Genomic DNA, 19,477 nt, shown 5'->3' with positions numbered 1-19,477 from the left:
TACAGTCAGAGGTTTCAGGCCAACAGATTATGGAGATACAGTAAGAGGTTTCAGGCCAACAGATTATGTAGATACAGTCAGAGGTTTCAGGCCAACAGATTATGGAGATACAGTCAGAGGTTTCAGGCCAACAGATTATGGAGATACAGTCAGAGGTTTCAGGCCAACAGATTATGGAGATACAGTCAGAGGTTTCAGGCCAACAGATTATGGAGGTACAGTAAGAGGTTTCAGGCCAACAGCGACAACATGTTGGAGGACAGTTATTGGGTTGAATTACTGTAGTTACACTGCTAACAATGTGCTCAAAATAGGAATGGTTTAAAAGCAAGGGTTTCTGAAACCATTTCAGAGAGTGACCCAAATTGGAATGTATCGCCCATGGGTCCTTATGCTTTAAGTAGCATGTTGGGCTAAATTTGGCCATAGCAACTTGCCCAAATGTTCTGACATCAGCACATTTGGGCAAGTTGCTATGGCCAAATTTAGCCCAATGAGTGTTTTATGCAAAACGAATGCTTGGAATGGATTCAGCATCATGAAAACCCCCTAGTTTGATATGTCACATGCTACTTAAAGCATAAGGACATTTAGAAAATATTGCCTTATAATAGGATGTCAATGGTGGCATTTTGAAAAATGGTCTTACTATCTGTGCTATTTTATATTTTAGCGTTGGCTGTTCAAAAACAGCAGACATTCTGTACAAGCTCGCAGCGCGGCACAAAGCACTTAAGCCTCTCCAACTGATCCAAAATGCCGCAGCTCGCTTGGTCTTCAACCAGCCAAAATTCTGTCATGTCTCCCCCCTGCTCTGCTCCCTCCACTGGCTCCCGGTCGCTGCCCGCACAGAATACAAAACTCTGATGCTGGCATTCAAAGCAACCAAAGGTATGGCTCCCCCATATCTTGCAAGTATGATTGAACCCTACAAACCCTCCCGCGCACTCAGATCAGCCAACGCAGGGAAGCTGGAAGTACCCTCACTAAAAACGCCGGGACAACGCTCCACACGTCCCAAACTCTTCTCCCTTCTGGCTCCAAAACTGTGGAATGCACTTCCCGTTGCAGTCAGAACTGCAGCATCACTCCCAATCTTCCCACCTTTTCAGACTCCATCATGGCCCATAGCACTTACCCTACCCCCTTAGATAGCATTTCTGTAGACTTAGATATCATTTGATACAGACAGCACTATAATTGCATTGTATGTAGTCATAGCACATACATCATAGTACAAATGTATAGCATAGTATAGCATATATGTATAGTTTATATGTATAGTTTCATTATATAGATATTCCACTGTTACGTTCTTAGCTTACGGTACGCATGTTTCATGAAAAATGCTTTTTTATGTGATGTATTCCCATGCTTTTTGTTCTTGCTTAATGTAAGTCGCTCTGGATTAAGAGCGTCTGCTAAATGCCTAAATTGTAAATTGTAAAGCACGAAGCTTGTACATCTGCTGTTCTTGAACATTTTATAAAAATCTTGGAAGATTTTTGAAGGCATTTGTATAATGGACCTCAGGTCTTAAAGGGTTGGTTCTGGAGTAAATCACCTCCATTGTTGTCTGTGTGTGTGTGTGTGTGTGTGTGTGTGTGTGTGTGTGTGTGTGTGTGTGTGTGTGTGTGTGTGTGTGTGTGTGTGTGTGTGTGTGTGTGTGTGTGTGTGTGTGTGTGTGAGCTACTAGTATACTCTGACCTTGTGACCGCCACTCAGGCTTGTCGTGGATATTCTATACCCTGTTGACCATTATAAGGCTTTGGACTAACAACCATGTCACGAACATGTACGCACACACACACACACACACACTGACACACACAAACACACACAAACACACACGCGCACGCACGCACGCACGCACGCACGCACGCACGCACGCACGCACGCACGCACGCACGCACGCACGCACGCACGCGCGGTCCTTTGCAGGCTCTTATGTATCGATTGCTTCTTTCGTCCATTTTTCATGGCGCCATGCAGGCTACCGACACACTAATGAATCGCTGGCCTCAGATTAAGATGTATAGACACACGCACGCACGCACGCACGCACGCACGCACGCACGCACGCACGCACGCACGCACGCACGCACGCACGCACACACACACACACACACGCACTCTTTATGCAAACATTTTTTTATAAATGACAAAACAAATCTTATTTAACAAAAAACTATAACTATTTTTTTTTTTTAATGATCAATTAAATCCATTTTTTTAAATTAACTGCTGCACCCCTACTCTCGGCTGATGTCCGATCAAATCCTTGTATTTGGATCTGAAGTAGATTCAACCAGATCCCATATGGGTTTAAGCCAGTGGGATTTAAGCCAGTGGGGGTTTGCAGGACTGGCCCATTTTGAACAACAAGCCTCAAATCATGAACGCAGCGTGCAATTTACGTGAAATCTTTCACACACTTTCTTACTAGGCTGAGGAATATATCCCACCCTTTTCACATTGGCCTGTTATATAGCGCCACCAACAGGTGGATTTTTGCAAAACACATCTTTGGAACAAAATGCCTCAAATAATCCAATTGCCATCAAATGCATAAGAACAAATGGCACCCTTTTCACATTGGCCTATTATAGCGCCACCAGGAGGCCACCACCTGACCTGCTCTGATGGAGACCTGTGCCCCGAGGGGCACTTTTTCTAGTTTATTCTGCATTTGAGCCAAGGACCACTGATGAGATTTAGCATCACAGACAAAACTAAAGAATGTGTCCACATGTCCATGCTGTATTGATGTTGATATGATATGATATAGTATACTTTATTGTTAGTTTGCACTGAAATTTGTCTTGCGACCCAGTGGCCTTGTATGCAACACATACTGTACACACATTTGACATAACAGTAACACAAACAGAAAAGAAACTACAATTATTTACATAGAAACATGCAATGTCCACAGCTCAGTCTAGTCTGGCCAAAATCCTGATTAAGCCTCAAAGTCGACTGATGGACAAAATACCTCTTCAGTCTGACTTTATTGTATGCTGGAACACCATATCTCCTTCCTGAAGGCAGCAACCTACTCTCCATACAAAACATGGCTAGTATGCCATTAGAGGTGATATTCATTGCTAACCTTAGGATTCTGTTATCATACGATGTACAGTATAGAGCCTCTGAAGTGGTTGTCCAAAAATCTTTGAACAAAATTGAATGCCACAGACGAAAAACAGTCTAAGTCCACACTATTTATCCATAATGTATAAATGATAGATAAGGGGTCAGGACAACGAGGCCTTTTCGTGGAGGGGTCAGAATGAAATTTGGACTTAGACTGTTTTTCGTCTGTGGTACTCATTAATGTTCAGTTGTTGCAGCAATTGTGGTACCATAGGAGAGATAACAGGCAAACATTGATCAAAATTACAATATTCTTCTACATTCTCTAATTGTGTAGACTTCTTGTAAATTAACTTAAGTAATGCAGATGTTTAACAATAATTTAACTCTTGAGAGTGTAAAATGAATCCAGTTTTGTGTTTTTTTGAGGTGACAGTACTTCATTAGACCACGTGGTGTGGTTGTTATGTGCAATGATGTCTTCCCTTTGTATTTAGGGTTTCGTACTGGAGGCTGAAACCTTGACAGTCAAACGTGTCAATGAAAAAAACAGTGATACAAACAGTGACATCACAATGTCTTTTTCTGGTTAAACAGCCTCGGTCCATGATGAGAGACTCCCTACCTCGCTTTAAGCTTCCTCAACAAAGACCTGCTCTGAAATTGATTCTGCACCATCATTCTCCACTAGTTCTTCCTTAACATGTTAGTCTATTTATTTTTCCTGTTTTAGTCATATAATAGCTTAGTTTTCATTTAGTTTACCTCAGTGAACAAATTTAGTCGGCATATTTCGACTTTTGTTTTGTTTTAGTCGACGAAATCTACACTGTCCCCTTTCTTAGCCCACTTCCTCCTGGGTGCTTCTATGTTTAATTCTACTAACAACAACACTACATGTTTAGGCCAGTGATGCTGACATCTTAAGTAACTATTACTGTTTCAAATATGCCCACACACATGCACGCACACACACATTCACACGCACACACAAGCACGCACGCACGCACACTCTGCTCTAGTCTCTAGTCTATCCCCATGTGTTTAATTACAATCGGTCACAGCAGACGGTTCAAGACACAATCTCCATCATTTCCAATTAAATGACATCAAATTGATCAGGATTTAATCAAGACTAAATTGCCTTCCTCTAATAAACCACATACTCTTGTGTGTGTTCGGGGAGTGTGTTTAATCATGTTGCAGATATGCACGCGTATGTGTGCGTGCGTGCGTGCGTGCGTGCGTGCGTGCGTGCGTGCGTGCGTGCGTGTGTGAATAATTGAATGAATGAATGAATGAATGAATGAATGAATTTGTATTTTTGTGTCTTGTCATAAAGACCCATTCTTATGTGATTATGAGTCAACAAAAACATAAATAAACAATAAACAAACAAATAAACAAACAACTTCCTAAAACACAGAAACTGCACAAAAAGAAAATATTTGGTTAATAGCCTATAGCTCTATACATCTTAATCTGAGGCCATCGATTCATTAGTGTGTCGGTAGCCTGCATGGCGCCATGAAAAATGGACGAAAGAAGCAATCGATACATAAGAGGCTGCAAACAAGAGGACCGTACGTGTGTGTGTGTGTGTGTGTGTGTGTGTGTGTGTGTGTGTGTGTGTGTGTGTGTGTGTGTGTGTGTGTGTGTGTGTGTGTGTGTGTGTGTGTGTGTGTGTGTGTGTGTGTGTGTGTGTGGGACTGACTATTTGTGTTTATATTGGGCAGCCTAGGGCATACCCACAGACTGGTTGTTAGAGGGTTCCAACAACTTGGGATGCCCAAAACGGAGGCAAAAAGGCTGGCAAAGTATTGTTGTGTCTCTGCTATAATTGGCAGCTGTCACAGATGGTGGAGACGCTGCTATACTTATACCCATAGATATGATGCTGAGTGACATGCCTATTGTAACATGAAAACACATGCCATGATTTTCTAAGTGTAACTCTACTGCACCTTTACTATTTGTGTCCTTGTATGCATCTCCTTTGTGTGGACATAAATAAATGGTTAAATGTGTGTGTGTGTGTGTGTGTGTGTGTGTGTGTGTGTGTGTGTGTGTGTGTGTGTGTGTGTGTGTGTGTGTGTGTGTGTGTGTGTGTGTGTGTGTGTGTGTGTGTGCGTGGCGCACACACGCGCACACACACACACACTTTTCCTTTGGAAAATATAAAAAATAAACGTGTGGTTGAAGAAAGCGCAAGATAGCAGGGCGAACTGGGCTAATCCTATTTGCAAATTAGGTTTCATGCCTGTGGTCCAGTGGTGCTCAAGATTAGCTGCTCACAGACAGACAGACAGACAGACAGACAGACAGACAGACAGACAGACAGACAGACAGACAGACAGACAGACAGACAGACAGACAGACAGACAGACAGACAGACAGACAGACAGACAGAATCCCTGATAAGCTGAATTGTTGTTGTTGTCGTCATTGTCATTGAGGAATTGTCTGCGGTTATTTCAGCGCCAGTATGTGAGTCACCCTCTGTTTGGGTCCCTGGATGAGTCATGGTGCTAAAATGGCACGTAAACGGTAGCACACGTTGTTAGATAATGGCTTTGAGGTTATGCTCAAATCTCACGCAGCCTTCATTAAAAGGCCATAACACTCCAATTATACAGAAATAATGGACTGCAGTGGGGGACCTCAAGGGTCTAGCTGGGACGTATGGCTCAATGAGCTCACATAGGTACCTGTATGGAGGGGTCAGCTAGCCCATGTTGGGCTTTAAAAACAAATTGACATTTTAATGGGCAGGGAGACAATGTTGTGAGGCAAGGACTGGTGTGATATTATCGTGCATTTTAAAAACATGCGGAGGCCTGAGAGCAGATTCATCAATGCCTACGTACTGAGCATTGCAATAATCAAGCCGCGAGGAGATAAAATCATGGACGAGTGGCAGTTTAGTACTTATATTTGATGCCAATTGCCAATACTTTTATACTTTCACTCAAGTCACATTTTGAATACAGGCCTTTTAACAGAGTATTTCTACTGTCTACAGTGTGAACCACAACGCAAAGGGCATCCTTTTGTTAGAAACCCCAAATGAAACGCTATCTTGTGTGCGTGCGTGCGACAGTACATTTGAAGGCTGAGTTGAAGTGGCGTCCACGTGATTAAATATGTTTTCTTTGAGATGTGTGTGTGTTGTTGTTTGTCTCTCTGTCAAATCTGTCAGGCAATTTACATCAGCAGATATTGAATAGCACACAGTGAGTTGCATGTACTACACATACTGTATCCGGTATACTGTGCGAATAAATATACACGTTTTCAAATGAGATTCAGACCATATGACACTAAAAAGCCTCATAGTGATCATTTTTTACCACTTAACCCATTAAGACCTGAGGCCAATTCTACAAATGCCTTCTAAAGCACAATACATATACTGTATAGCCCACGCTAAAATCTAAAATGTACACGGATGCTTTCTCAGTTTTAACGAGTTAAACCCCAGCATCCGTATAGTGGGGAAAGCTTTTGATCGACAAGCAATAACAGAAAACTGACAATACACTAGTATAGAGCCCTGAGGGACTCCGGGTGAACTATAGGTTTTAGTGGTTAATGTACAGTAGCCTATATAGCTACCGTGCATCAGCAGCAGAGTCCATGGTTTGGTAACTTTGACAAACAGCAGCACTAACAGTTTTCAGCTCTGCCACTAATGGACTATAAAAGCGGGGCCTAATGAAAAAGCTCTTAATCCAGAGCGATTTACAGTAAGATACAGCAAGAACACCACAAGGTAATACATCAAATACATAGAAATAGTCACATAGGATCATAAGTAAACATAGAAGTTAGAACCTAACATCCGTCTAGCAGTCAAATATATCTGTACAATTAAACTATAAGTAAACACTATTATTTTAGGGCAAACATTTGGTCCATCTACAATTATGAGCTTGTAGACCGGCTTGATTGTCAATGGAAAATCCTTGTGTATAGAGCCAAAGCAGGAGCAAACCAAATAGAGCCCTGTGGTACTCCAGGTCAAGAAAGTGAAGGGTTTAAGTGATTAAGAATATAAGCTCTGCAGCAAACAAAGGCTTATGGTATTAACATGTTTTGATTGCATGATAATCTCCATAAATCACCACGTTGTTTTTAACAATGCAATTAATATAAGCAAAACAACACGGCACAAACCGCCTTTCAAATACAGTGTTGAGATATTAACATAATGTCAACAGTGGAAAAAAGATAAGACAGATAAATGAAAATAGCACATCTAAAAGATCACAACGCCTGCGGCCGCGGAACCCCATCTGACAATATTTCTGTTCCCGCGACTCCCATGCGTGTTGTTTTGTTACATTTGTTACATTTGTCCAAGACTTTTGAAAAAATAGCCGTAGGATCTACAAGTTAACAACGCGGTGTGATCTTTTAGATCGTCTTTTTTCGCCGAATGTTCACCTATTTTTTTGTCTCATGTGTGTACGTATACGTCTGTAACCCACGTAACTCAAGAACCGTTCGCCCCACCGACTTCAAATTCGACACGCGTGTTCCAGACACCCACAGGGAGTGCAGTGCCCGGTGTCGAGTCCGTCGGATAGCCGGTTGTCCAGCATCAGCACAAAAGCCTCTGCCCGGGATCTGGACCTGATCACCCGCTATATCTCCATATATGGAGCTGGCCTGTTCTGACATCACAATGATTGTTCTGACATCACAATGTTGTTCTGACAACTACATAGACTCCATATTTGGGCATGCCTGACAAAGAACTTAATATGGGCATACAATGGACACAGACTGGGTGGGTGCATGCATGCATTTCCAACTTGCATCGTTCCAAGTAGGCCAGTGCCCAACGGGAACTAGTACTGTAAAGTTTCATTACAAATGTGACTCTGCATGTATGTATTAGGGACAGAAGAAGAACTGTCATAAAACTACAATTTTCATTGGCTCATAAAACCTTCATTAGTCCCTCCTATATACAGCTTTTGTCCCCTGCACACGTCTCAATATTTGCCATTGACAATGAAAGGAGGAATAAGGTCAAATGTCCGCTAAATCTTGTCCTCACACGTCTCATATTTGCCAATTGCCATTGACAATGAAAGGAGAAATGAGGTCAAAATATGACATAAATGTAACCAATGTTGTTCATGAAATGATGTATGATGATGTATAATGATAACAGGGTGTGATTTTTACCTGTGTAGGGGCGCTCTTACCATCGTACATCATCATAGATCATCTCATTCCGGCCAATCAGAATTTGCGTCCTCACCTTGCCTTCAATGTTTGTGTTACATAATGTTTGTGTTTACACGGACACTCAAAATTGTCAATGGCATTTACCGGAATGTAGGACAAAGTTTGTGTTTGTATGCCATCTTTCTTCAGGGGGCCATTGTCGCCATTACCACCACCCCCACAACTCCCTCATGAAAACAGTTATTTATTTTTATTTATTTTGTATATTATTTATATTTTACAAAACATACACTAACCACTTCAGCCATATACATTTTGTCCATTTGAAAGTAGTCGATCTATAAGCTCACAATGCGTCGCAATGTGACACATTGTGAGCTTAGCTTGTGAAATGGGACATTCTGCAAAATGAGTATGCAGCGTGACGCGTTGTGAGCTTGTAGATCTGCCATTTTCAGAGCTCAACACCCAAGCGCAACTATAAAATGTCTAGTTTTTATTTGTTGACGAAATTGTCAATATATTGACAATTTCAAAACTAGACATTTTAGTCTAGTTTTTATTTGTTGACGAAATTGTCAATATATTTAGTATTAATTTTCCTCATAGATTTATAGTTTTTGGAAAAACGGCACAGCAGTTAAGGTTACAAAACAACTAAGTGCAAAGGTCAGAGGCCGGTCTACTGCCTTTGACTACTGCCTACTGACTTTCAGCCTTTCTTGTCTGTCCTTCGGAGGTGGAACCGCTGTTCTCCCGATCCGACGCCATCTTCCTGTATGCCAGCTCAAACAGTTTAAGCGACGACTGCTGGAGGTCGCTGCCAGCCTGCTTAATAACGTTAACATCCTCGTCCTTGTTGGCCAGGAGACCCCTGACGTTGGCGATGTCTCCCTCCAGCTTGGCGCGCTCGTCTGCGGGGACATGATCCTTGAACTCCTCCATCTTGGCCTCAACGTTGTGGGCGACACCCTCGGCCATGTTGACCGCCTCTGTGCGCTCCTTCTTCGTCCTGTCGGCCTCGGCGTGCCTCTCGGCGCTCCGGATCATGTTCTCGATGTCGTCCTTGCTGAGACCTCCAGAGGACTGGATGACGATCTGCTGCTCGCGGCCGGTGCCCTGGTCCCTGGCCGAGACATGGACGATGCCGCTGGCATCGATGTCTAAGGTGACCGCGATCTGAGGCACGCCGCGTGGGGCGGGGGGGATCCCCACCAGGGTGAACTGACCCAACAGCTTGTTGTCTCCCGCCATCTCTCGCTCTCCCTGGCACACCTTGATGTCCACCTGGGACTGTCCATCCGCGGCCGTGGAGAATACCTGGCTGTGCTTGGTGGGAATGGTGGTGTTCCTGTTGATGAGTCTGGTGAAGATCCCGCCATTGGTCTCGATGCCCAGCGACAGCGGCGTTACGTCGAGTAACAGAACGTCCGTGACGTTGCCGGCCAGGACGCCGCCCTGGATGGCCGCCCCCGAAGCGACTGCCTCGTCAGGGTTGACCGACTTGCTGGGAGCACGGCCAAACAGCTCCTGGACCATCTGCTGGACCTTGGGCATGCGGGTCATGCCTCCGACCAGCAGCACCTCTTGGATGTCTCCCTTGGACACGTCGGCGTCCTTTATGGCCTTCTGGCACGGGGCCATGGTGCGGCGGATCAGATCGGCCACGATGCCCTCAAGCTGGGAGCGGCTCAGCTTTATGTTGAGATGTCTGGGACCGGAGGCATCCATGGTCAGGTAGGGCAGGTTGATGTCGGTCTGCAGCGAAGAGGACAGCTCACACTTGGCCTTCTCAGCGGCCTCTCGGACCCTCTGCAGGGCCATGGCGTCTTTGGTCAGATCCACGCCGCACTCTCTCTTGAATTCCTTGACAAGGTGTTGCAAGATGAGCTGGTCAAAGTCCTCTCCTCCCAGGAAGGTGTCTCCGTTGGTGGATTTAACCTCAAACACACCCTTCTGCATTTCCAGGATGGACACGTCAAAAGTACCGCCGCCCAGGTCATAGACGGCGACAATCTTTTCCATGGTCTTGTCCAGTCCATAGGCCAGAGCGGCGGCTGTTGGCTCGTTGATGACACGGAGGACGTTGAGACCGGCGATCTGACCGGCGTCCTTCGTGGCCTGTCTCTGGGAGTCGTTGAAGTAGGCCGGCACGGTGACCACCGCGTCCTTCACGCTGTGACCCAGGTAGCTCTCGGCAGTCTCCTTCATCTTCCCCAGGATGAAGGCGCCGGCCTGGCTCGGGGAGTACACTTTCCCTTGAACCTCCACCCAGGCGTCGCCGTTCGATGCGCGCACAACCTTGTAGGGAACGTTCTTCGAGTCCTTCTGGATGTCCGGGTCGTCGAATTGCCGCCCTATGAGCCTCTTGGTGGCGTACAGCGTGTTAGCGGGGTTGGTCACAGCCTGCCGCTTGGCGGCCACTCCCACCAGACACTCTCCGTCGGACGTGAAGGCGACGACGGAGGGGGTGGTCCGCGCTCCTTCCGCGTTCTCCAGCACCTTGGCCTGTTTGCCCTCCATGACGGCCACGCAGGAGTTGGTGGTGCCCAGGTCGATGCCAATGACCGTGCCTTTGGGGGCCCCGGACGCGTAGGTCCTCATGGAGAGGGCTCTGAGTGCATCGTCCAGTTGGAAGCCATTCCTGTGTGGCTTCCTGATGAACGAAGACATTGTTCGTGTGCAGTTCCATGAAGGCAGAAGAGCCTTGTGGATGTGTCTTGTGATGGTCAGCATGGTGTCTGCATGCATAAAAGCAGTGAATACATGAAAGCGATATATCAGCTATAGCCTATATATATGGGTCATCACAGGCATGGTGTCACCATGACTCAGCCATAACCACATAAGGAGTTCCCAATGCAGCTGAGCCCAAGTATGGAGTGTGTTGTCTATGTCTATAACCTCAAAGTGTCATCATGACATCAAGCAAATCAGTCAGGTCCATATGTGGGCACAAAAGGGGACATTCCCATATATGGGCATTATAATGATGACATCAGGGATCTCCTGGGCACAAAAGGGGACATTCCCATTATGGACACAAAAGGGGAAAGCAGTGGTGGAAAGTAACTAGGTACATTTACTTTGTACTGTACTGTACTGTACTGTACTGTACTGTACTGTACTGTACTGTACTGTACTGTACTTAAATACAAATTTGAGGTATTTGTACTTCACTTGAGTGTTTCCAATTTCCATACTTTTAGTTCTACTCCACTACACTGCAGAGGCAAATATTGTACTTTTCTCCACTACATCTATTTGAAAACGTTACAGTTACTTTTTAGACCTATATACATTTCGGCTATTTTCAAAACATTTTTTTATACATTTGAAAACTTGAAATGGGGCATTCTGCACAATGAATACTCTCTACGTTTGGTACTTTTTAGTACTCTACTGTGAGGGTCCATGTCCCAGCCCCATAGAGCAGTACTGACTCCACTGTGAGGGTCCATGTCTGAGCCCCATACAGCAGTACTGACTCTACTGTGAGGGTCCATGTCCCAGCCCCATAGAGCAGTACTGACTCCACTGTGAGGGTCCATGTCCCAGCCCCATACAGCAGTACTGACTCCACTGTGAGGGTCCATGTCCCAGCCCCATACAGCAGTACTGACTCCACTGTGAGGGTCCATGTCCCAGCCCCATACAGCAGTACTGACTCCACTGTGAGGGTCCATGTCCCAGCCCCATACAGCAGTACTGACTCTACTGTGAGGGTCCATGTCTGAGCCCCATACAGCAGTACTGACTCTACTGTGAGGGTCCATGTCCCAGCCCCATACAGCAGTACTGACTCCATTGTGAGGGTCCATGTCAGCCCCATACAGCAGTACTGACTCTACTGTGAGGGTCCATGTCAGCCCCATACAGCAGTACTGACTCCACTGTGAGGGTCCATGTCAGCCCCATACAGCAGTACTGACTCCACTGTGAGGGTCCATGTCAGCGCCATACAACAGTACTGACTCCACTGTGAGGGTCCATGTCAGCCCCATACAGAAGTACTGACTCCACTGTGAGGGTCCATGTCAGCCCCCAGCTATATACGAACAGCCGCATCTTGAGGTCTTCTCCCATAATGTCTGATTTCCACACTCTCTAATGAGAAGATAGGGGTCCGTGGTGCCTCATAGCCTACTGTCTGTACATATCAAACTAGGGGTCCTTGAAATTCTAATGGCTGAGAATCACTTAGCTAAACTATTGTTGGTGGTCCCCAGACATGATGAGAAACAGTTGAGTAATGCTTATCAGGTGAAAGAGATAATGAATGCAAGCATGGAGAAAAGAAGAGAGAGATACATGGCAGAGGAATTATTTGTACTGATATTCCAGCTCTCTGTGACTCAGTCAAGACTGCATGGGAATTGGAATGTCTTTTAATATTGTGTATGTACTAGGGCGCATCCACGAGCACACACAATCTGACTCACAAAGACAGACGCACATTATATTCTCACATAAACGTGACAATAGACATTCAAACACGCAGCACTGTTGCCAGATTTTTGCGAGAAAAATAAGCTACCAGGTCAATGAAAACAAGTCCAAAAGAAGCGACTATAGGCCACATGAACAATTGAAACATGCATTGTCTGGTCCGGTCTACTACTTTCTACTAGTGTAGATTTGCTATTTTCAATGGGAAATCATGGAAGAAGAAAAAATAAGAAAAACATATTTTTTAAAACATTTTAATATGGGGTCCTTGACATGAAATTGTTTAACTGGTTTAAACAACATAAGGAAACAAGCCCAAGCCCCCTGCACTTTAGAAAAGGGCCCCCAAAAAACACAACCCACAACTACCAATATTTACAGTACAAATAGGCCTACTGAAATTCACTGAGACAAGAACAGAGAGATGCACAATGAAACCTACCGCGTTGATGTGGGTGACGCGCACTGTCGTGTTGCGTAGTGACCAGGTCAGGAGACAACTGTAATAACAAGAGCCCATGTTCATATTCCTGTGGCATCAAAGACACCAACATACCTGGGTGGCGTGGTGAAGTTTCACCGCACGCCGAGCGCAGGGACTCCAGAAGGAACGGAGTGTAGCCCCGAGGCTAAAAAGACAACAAGCTGTCACAGTCAAGTTCAAGATCACTAAACAATAAGTGCAGGCGATTGTTTAAACAGCAAGATGGAGGGAATTACCTGCACCGATGTGCACGACAACCATGCTGTAGCTATGTAGCCCAACGGGCCAGCCTAGTTCAGAACAGCACTTTGGGTGGAATTAACCCCAGCCGAGGAGAGTGTGGTGTGGCAGACGGAGAGACAACACAGCTGACATGTGCAGGAAGAGACTCGCTGCCTTATACTGCTGTCAATCAGACCACTAATCAAGCCCAACACACACCGTCTGTGAAGCGGGTGCGCAGCGACGCGGCACAGTATTGCCGTGCGTCATAGCCGCACAGCAACACCCACAGGACGCGGCGCGCTACCGCGCGGCTGGCCAGCCACGCCCACGGTTTCCCAGATGGAGGCCGCGCGGCAACGCCTGGAAAATAGAACAGCGGCGTATTGGAGCGTCAGGCGAGGCGTGAACGCGCGCCAGCGCGCGTCTGACGCCGCCGGTGTGGGATAGGTTCATTGAAAATAACGGAGGCGGCTGTTTTGACGCGCGGCGTTCACAGACGGTGTGTGTTGGGCTTAAGTGAGAGGATGGACCATGGGCACCAACGCCCATCCTGCTACACAGACATGGCAACACTGACGCACATGCACACACGCATGCGTGCACGCACACTCATCCTCTTATTGCTCTTCCGGGAATGGCCTTATCCTCTTACAGCACTCAAATGGGAAAACCGCTGGTGAATTTACAGAAGGGGGTGAGGTGGGTCTTCTTGCATCAAGTGACCTCGGTACTGTGGAAAATAACAAAGTACAATTACTTCGTCACTGTACTTAAGTACACGTTTTGAGAATTTGTACTTTTATTTACTATTTTAATTTTTCTGTACTTTTACTTTTACTTCGTTACATTTACAAGTAAAAAATATGCGAAATATGCGGGATCGCTTGATTTCACAATCTCCGCATTTTCCACATAAAGTTTATAAAGTCATCGCCTCACTCATTCGTTCACATGCACACAGAAAAGCACGGTGGTGCGGTGCGGTGAAAAAGCTGCCCATCTCTGTCTCTCTCTCTCTCTCTCTCGCTCTTTCTCTCTCTCTCTCTCTCTCTCTCTCTCTCTCTCTCTCTGGTGCGGTGAATAAATAACAGCAAGCCGCGCTGTGTGTAAGAAAATCTTAAATCTTAAAAAAACACGTAATACGCAATTTATTCTAATTGTTGTTATTGCAATTTACGAGCTGCGTTCGCTTCCCGCGTTCGCACGTCTTACTTGTGATATACAGCCTCTCTCCCGTCCCTTCCCACTGTGGGAGACAACATCTGACCTTGATGAGAGCTACGCACTGAATTGGAGACGGCACTGTCATTTCGAACCTGGAGGAGGCCTTTAAAACTTAATATAGTATCTGATTGATGGCAGAAACACAAAGAAATTATTTTTTTTCATCATTAGAAATTAATTCCGTCCATAAGGGGTTAATGGCTATTGAGATGGCTATTGAGAGAAGGACTCAATTATGTGGGTAGCGCAGCAATAGTACCCCGTGGGTGGTCTACAAGTGAAAAAGCTCTGCTTTTTTCACAACATACTGTACTGAACTCAGTGAACTGTATGGACACTGTAATGAAGCAAAGTCAGGATAGGCACAAGATGAAAGACGGTGGGCTGTGTATTCCTACAGGTATACCCTATTCCTGTACCAGCCTTTGTGTCACCCGGGAGAAGGAAATCTCAAACTTCCCAAAGGAGGCTCGTGGGTTGGTTGCCAAGCAATTTCTTTTATCAGAGGGAATTGAAGTTAAGTTGAGTACTTTTACTTTGGTACTGACTAGAGGTGTGCATTGGTACTGCCCTCACAATTAAATTAGATTACGATTCAATTTGATTCTACGATGCATTGCAATGCATCACACTTTTTTCTTTTTTAAATAAATCAACGCTATTGTAAACACCCTTTACGTCTGTGTGTTATTGGACCCTCAAACTGTCTGCTTAAGCAGCTATAACTCGAACACCTCTCCCCCTCTCATGCAAGTAACAATATATAAAGTCATAATACCAACTTGAGGCAGTATTGCATTGTTTAAAAGGTTTTCCTTCGAGGTTCGAGGTTTTCCTCGAATCAGATATGGGAGAAGACCTTAAGAGGCGGCTGTTCATATAGCTACTGTGGAGTCAGTACTGCTGTATGGGGCCGAGACATGGACCCTTACAATACAACAGGAAAAAGCCCTGGATGGAGTCAATCTACACAAGAATGCTAAGAATAGCACTAGGTGTCACATGGACGGACCGCATCAGAAATGTGGACCTCTATGGGGACCTACCACAGGTCACGGACAAAGTCAGAGAGAGAAGGATGAGGCTGGCAGGGCACTGCGTCAGGCACCCAGAACTTGAGGCAAGTAAATTGACCCTATGGGAGCCAACCCAGGGCAAAGCCAGGAGGGGAAAGAAGCGTACCACCTACGTATGTAGACATGCTGCGGCGCGACAGCTTGGCTGATAACACTGAAGAGCTCAAGAACCTGATGTTGGATAGGGAATAGGGATAGGGCAGCGATCCAGGAATCCCGAGTTGGTGTTGGCTAGACCTCACTCTCGCAGCAACTAACTATTGCATTGCATTGCTGCATGGCCCAATCGTGCTGAATTATTTTTGACACCATCATTTACTAATACTGTATACACAGGCCTTTTACTTGTAACTAGAACATTTTTATATTGCGGCATTGCTACTTTTACTGAAACCCCATGTGGTTGAGCAGAGTCCCGCAGGGCTCTCTAGTGTATTTTCTGCTTTCTGTTATTGTGGGGAACAACCGATCGACAAGCTTCACCACAATACGGATGCAGTTTCAGATGCAGCTTATCAAAAGCTAAGAGAGTCCACTTCACTTCACTTCACATAATCACTTCACTTCAATACTTCACTTACAGCGCGCAGCTCTGATATCTCTGCTGTAGGATAGAAACCTTGTACTACTGTATGTCCAAATTGTTAACCTTTCAGGAAATTTTCTTTATTTTTTTACAGAGAATATTTCTATATTTCTGTATTAATACTTTTACTTAACCCATTTAGGATATTCCGATTCTAAACATGCCTTTTAAATACTGAGTTTTCGGAAAGTTTTCAAACATTAATACAAAAATGTTATGCTGCCAATATACTGTACCTAGCAACATAGTTTTCGTAAATGAATGAATGCCCTACTCTGTCATACTACAGGGTCACACAAAAGTAGCTGATCCACAGGGGGCACGTGTTAATCTGACATCTGGTTAGTCTGACTATGTGGCAGGTTAAGACTCACCAGTGGCTTTAGGAGGTGCGGTTAGGGTTAGGGTTAGAGTTCATATGGGGCTCTATGGTTGGAAACGTGTCTCAAAACGACAGACACGTTGTGAGCTTATAAATTAGCTTGGGAATGTCAAAGTGATATGATATGATATGATATAGTACTTTATTGTCAGTTCACACTGAAATTTGTCTTGCGACACAAGTATGCAGAACACATATACGTACACACATTTGACATAACACAAAGAACAAGACAATTTACATACATAAAGACATGAAGACAGCAATATCCACCGCTTAGATTATCCTGTGGCTACTACGACTCTTGATTAAGCCTCAAGGTCGACTGGTGGACAAAGGACCTCTTTAGTCTGACCTTATTATATGCTGGTACACCATATCTCCTTCCTGAAGGTAGCAACCTATATTCTCCATACAACACATGCTTAGTATTAGAGGTGATATTCCTTGCTAACCTTAGGATGCTGTTACGTCATCATACGTGGATGTATAAAGTTTCTGAAGTTGTTGTCCAACAATCTTTGAACAAATGTTCAGTTGTTGCAGCATTTGTGACTTTAGGGCTGCAGACAAACATCCATACCAGGTGGTACTACAGTACTGAAGAACACTCATAATAACAGAAGTGAAAAACAAAAGAAGAATCCGTCTACTAGCACCGAAGGATCTTAGACGGCGAAGGAAGTAGATTCTTTGCTTTGTTTTCTTACACACCGAATCAATCTGATCGTTCCATGACAATAGATGGTCTATTACTACTCCTAGGTATTTGTACGAACATACCTGGTTGATCGGTTCACCATGAATAGTAATGGGGGATCTGTGTATCTCTGGTGGTGTACCAAAAACAATCTCTTCTGTCTTTTTTGTGTTAATGATGAGAGCGTTGTTATCACTCAATTCAACCACCTTATTTACTCTGTGTTGGTGCAGTCCAGGATCACTGGAACTATCTAGGAGAGAAATCAAAACTGTTATCATCTGAGTATTTTAGAATGTATTGGTCTGGTGTGTCAGTGCGACATTCTGTCACGGTGGCAAAAAGTATTGAACCCAAGTGCAGAGTCATGACCAGCAAGGCAGAGTGTAATCAAAGGATTTATTGAATAAATGCAGAAAAAGGCAAAACTTAGTAACTACTGGCAAACACTAAGCAGTCCAAAAATGCAAAAAACAAAGAGGTACAAGCAGCAGCAAATTACCAGAAGCTTCAAAGCATAGTCCAGGAACAAGGCACAAGGCAAGAGCTCCCAGGTACAACAACATGACATGAAAGTATGATCCGACAAGGTGTGTGTGCAATGAGTCCAGTCTTATAGGTGGTGGGTTGATTGCTGTATAGTGTTCACAGGTTTGTAATGGGCTGGGCTGATGAGTGTGGAACCAGGTGTGTAATTGGGACTGAAGTGTGGAATGGGATGAGGGAGTGGCCGAAGTGGAAATGCAGACAGGGGAAGACTCAAACCATGACAGTACCCTCCCCTCAAGGGGCGGATTCCAGACGACCCATGACCTAGACCAGGAACGAGCAGGGTGGGTGGAGGGGGTCTGGAGGAGGGAGACTGTGTCATGGCACCAGAGCAAAGGGATCCGGGAACCTGAACCTCAGGTGGACGGCCTGGAGGATGGACCCGGGCTGAGCAGCTAACGTCTGGAGGCCGGCCGGGAGGCAGAGACGAGACGAAGGACGCGTCTGGAGGTCGGCCGGGAGGCCGAGACGAGGCGAAGGAGGCGCCGTCTGGAGGTCGGCCGGGAGGCCGAGACGAGGCGAGGGAGGCGCCGTCTGGAGGTCGACCGGGAGGCCGAGACGAGGCGAGGGAGGCGCCGTCTGGAGGTCGACCGGGCGGCCGAGACGATGCGAGGGAGGCGCCGTCTGGAGGTCGACCGGGAGGCCGAGACGAGGCGAAGGAGGCGCCGTCTGGAGGTCGGCCTGGAGGCTGAGACGACGCAGCGGTGTCATCCGGCGGACGTCCTGGAGGTGCTGCAGGCAGAGGCGAGGCCGGAGGGGCTGCAGGCAGAGGCGAGGCCGGAGGCGCTGCAGGCAGAGGCGAGGCCGGAGGTGCTGCAGGCAGAGGCGAGGCCGGAGGTGCTGCAGGCAGAGGCGATGCCGGAGGGGCTGCAGGCGGAACTGCAGGCGGTGCTGCAGGCAGAACTGCAGGCGGTGCTGCAGGCAGAACTGCAGGCGGTGCTGCAGGTAGAACTGCAGGTGGTGGTGCAGGTAGAACTGCAGGTGGTGCTGCAGGCAGAACTGCAGGCGGATCTGCAGGCGGAGCTGCAGGCGGTGCTGCAGGCGGAGCTGCAGGCGGTGCTGCAGGTAGAACTGCAGGCGGAGCTGCAGGTAGAACTGCAGGCGGAGCTGCAGGTAGAACTGCAGGCGGTGCTGCAGGTAGAACTGCAGGCGGTGCTGCAGGTAGAACTGCAGGCGGTGCTGCAGGTAGAACTGCAGGCGGTGCTGCAGGTAGAACTGCAGGCGGTGCTGCAGGTAGAACTGCAGGCGGAGCTGCAGGCGGTGCTGCAGGCAGAACTGCAGGCGGTGCTGCAGGTAGAACTGCAGGCAGAACTGCAGGCGGAGCTGCAGGTAGAACTGCAGGCGGTGCTGCAGGAGCTGGACACCGAGGAGACAAAGAGGATGCTGCACACCCAGGAGAGGAGGAGGATGCTGCACACCCAGGAGAGGAGGAGGATGCTGCACACCCAGGAGAGGAGGAGGATGCTGCACACCCAGGAGAGGAGGAGGATGCTGCACACCCAGGAGA

At 46.3% G+C, this 19,477-nt stretch overlaps 3 protein-coding genes across 3 annotated transcripts in view; 2 read left to right on the top strand and 1 right to left on the bottom strand.

The window, feature by feature from the left end:
- The window catches only part of grm5b (glutamate receptor, metabotropic 5b), a gene marked incomplete at both ends in the record, with an annotated part of 110,255 nt that overhangs the window by 35,296 nt on the left and 55,482 nt on the right, over positions 1–19,477 (top strand).
- LOC306932917 (stress-70 protein, mitochondrial-like) lies at positions 8,998–10,968 on the bottom strand (the record flags this gene model as incomplete). Its single annotated transcript, XM_079514890.1, has 1 exon — positions 8,998–10,968. The coding sequence occupies one exon, from the start codon at positions 10,966–10,968 to the stop codon at positions 8,998–9,000; it is 1,971 nt and encodes a 656-aa protein (XP_079371016.1).
- Positions 18,577–19,477, top strand: part of LOC306932916 (uncharacterized protein) — a gene marked incomplete at its 5' end in the record, with an annotated part of 1,273 nt that continues 372 nt past the window's right edge. The window contains 3 exons of the mRNA XM_079514889.1: positions 18,577–18,714; positions 18,940–19,107; positions 19,324–19,477. The exon at positions 19,324–19,477 is cut by the window's right edge and continues 203 nt beyond it. Of these exons, the coding sequence (XP_079371015.1) occupies positions 18,577–18,714; positions 18,940–19,107; positions 19,324–19,477 (460 nt within the window). The remainder of the gene's footprint in view (positions 18,715–18,939; positions 19,108–19,323) is intronic.

Source organism: Electrona antarctica (assembly GCF_951216825.1).
Source record: "Electrona antarctica genome assembly, chromosome: 11".
NCBI classification, from domain to species: Eukaryota; Metazoa; Chordata; class Actinopteri; order Myctophiformes; family Myctophidae; genus Electrona; species Electrona antarctica.
Note: the sequence above shows the minus strand (reverse complement) of the source record. Positions and strands in the feature narration are given on the sequence as shown.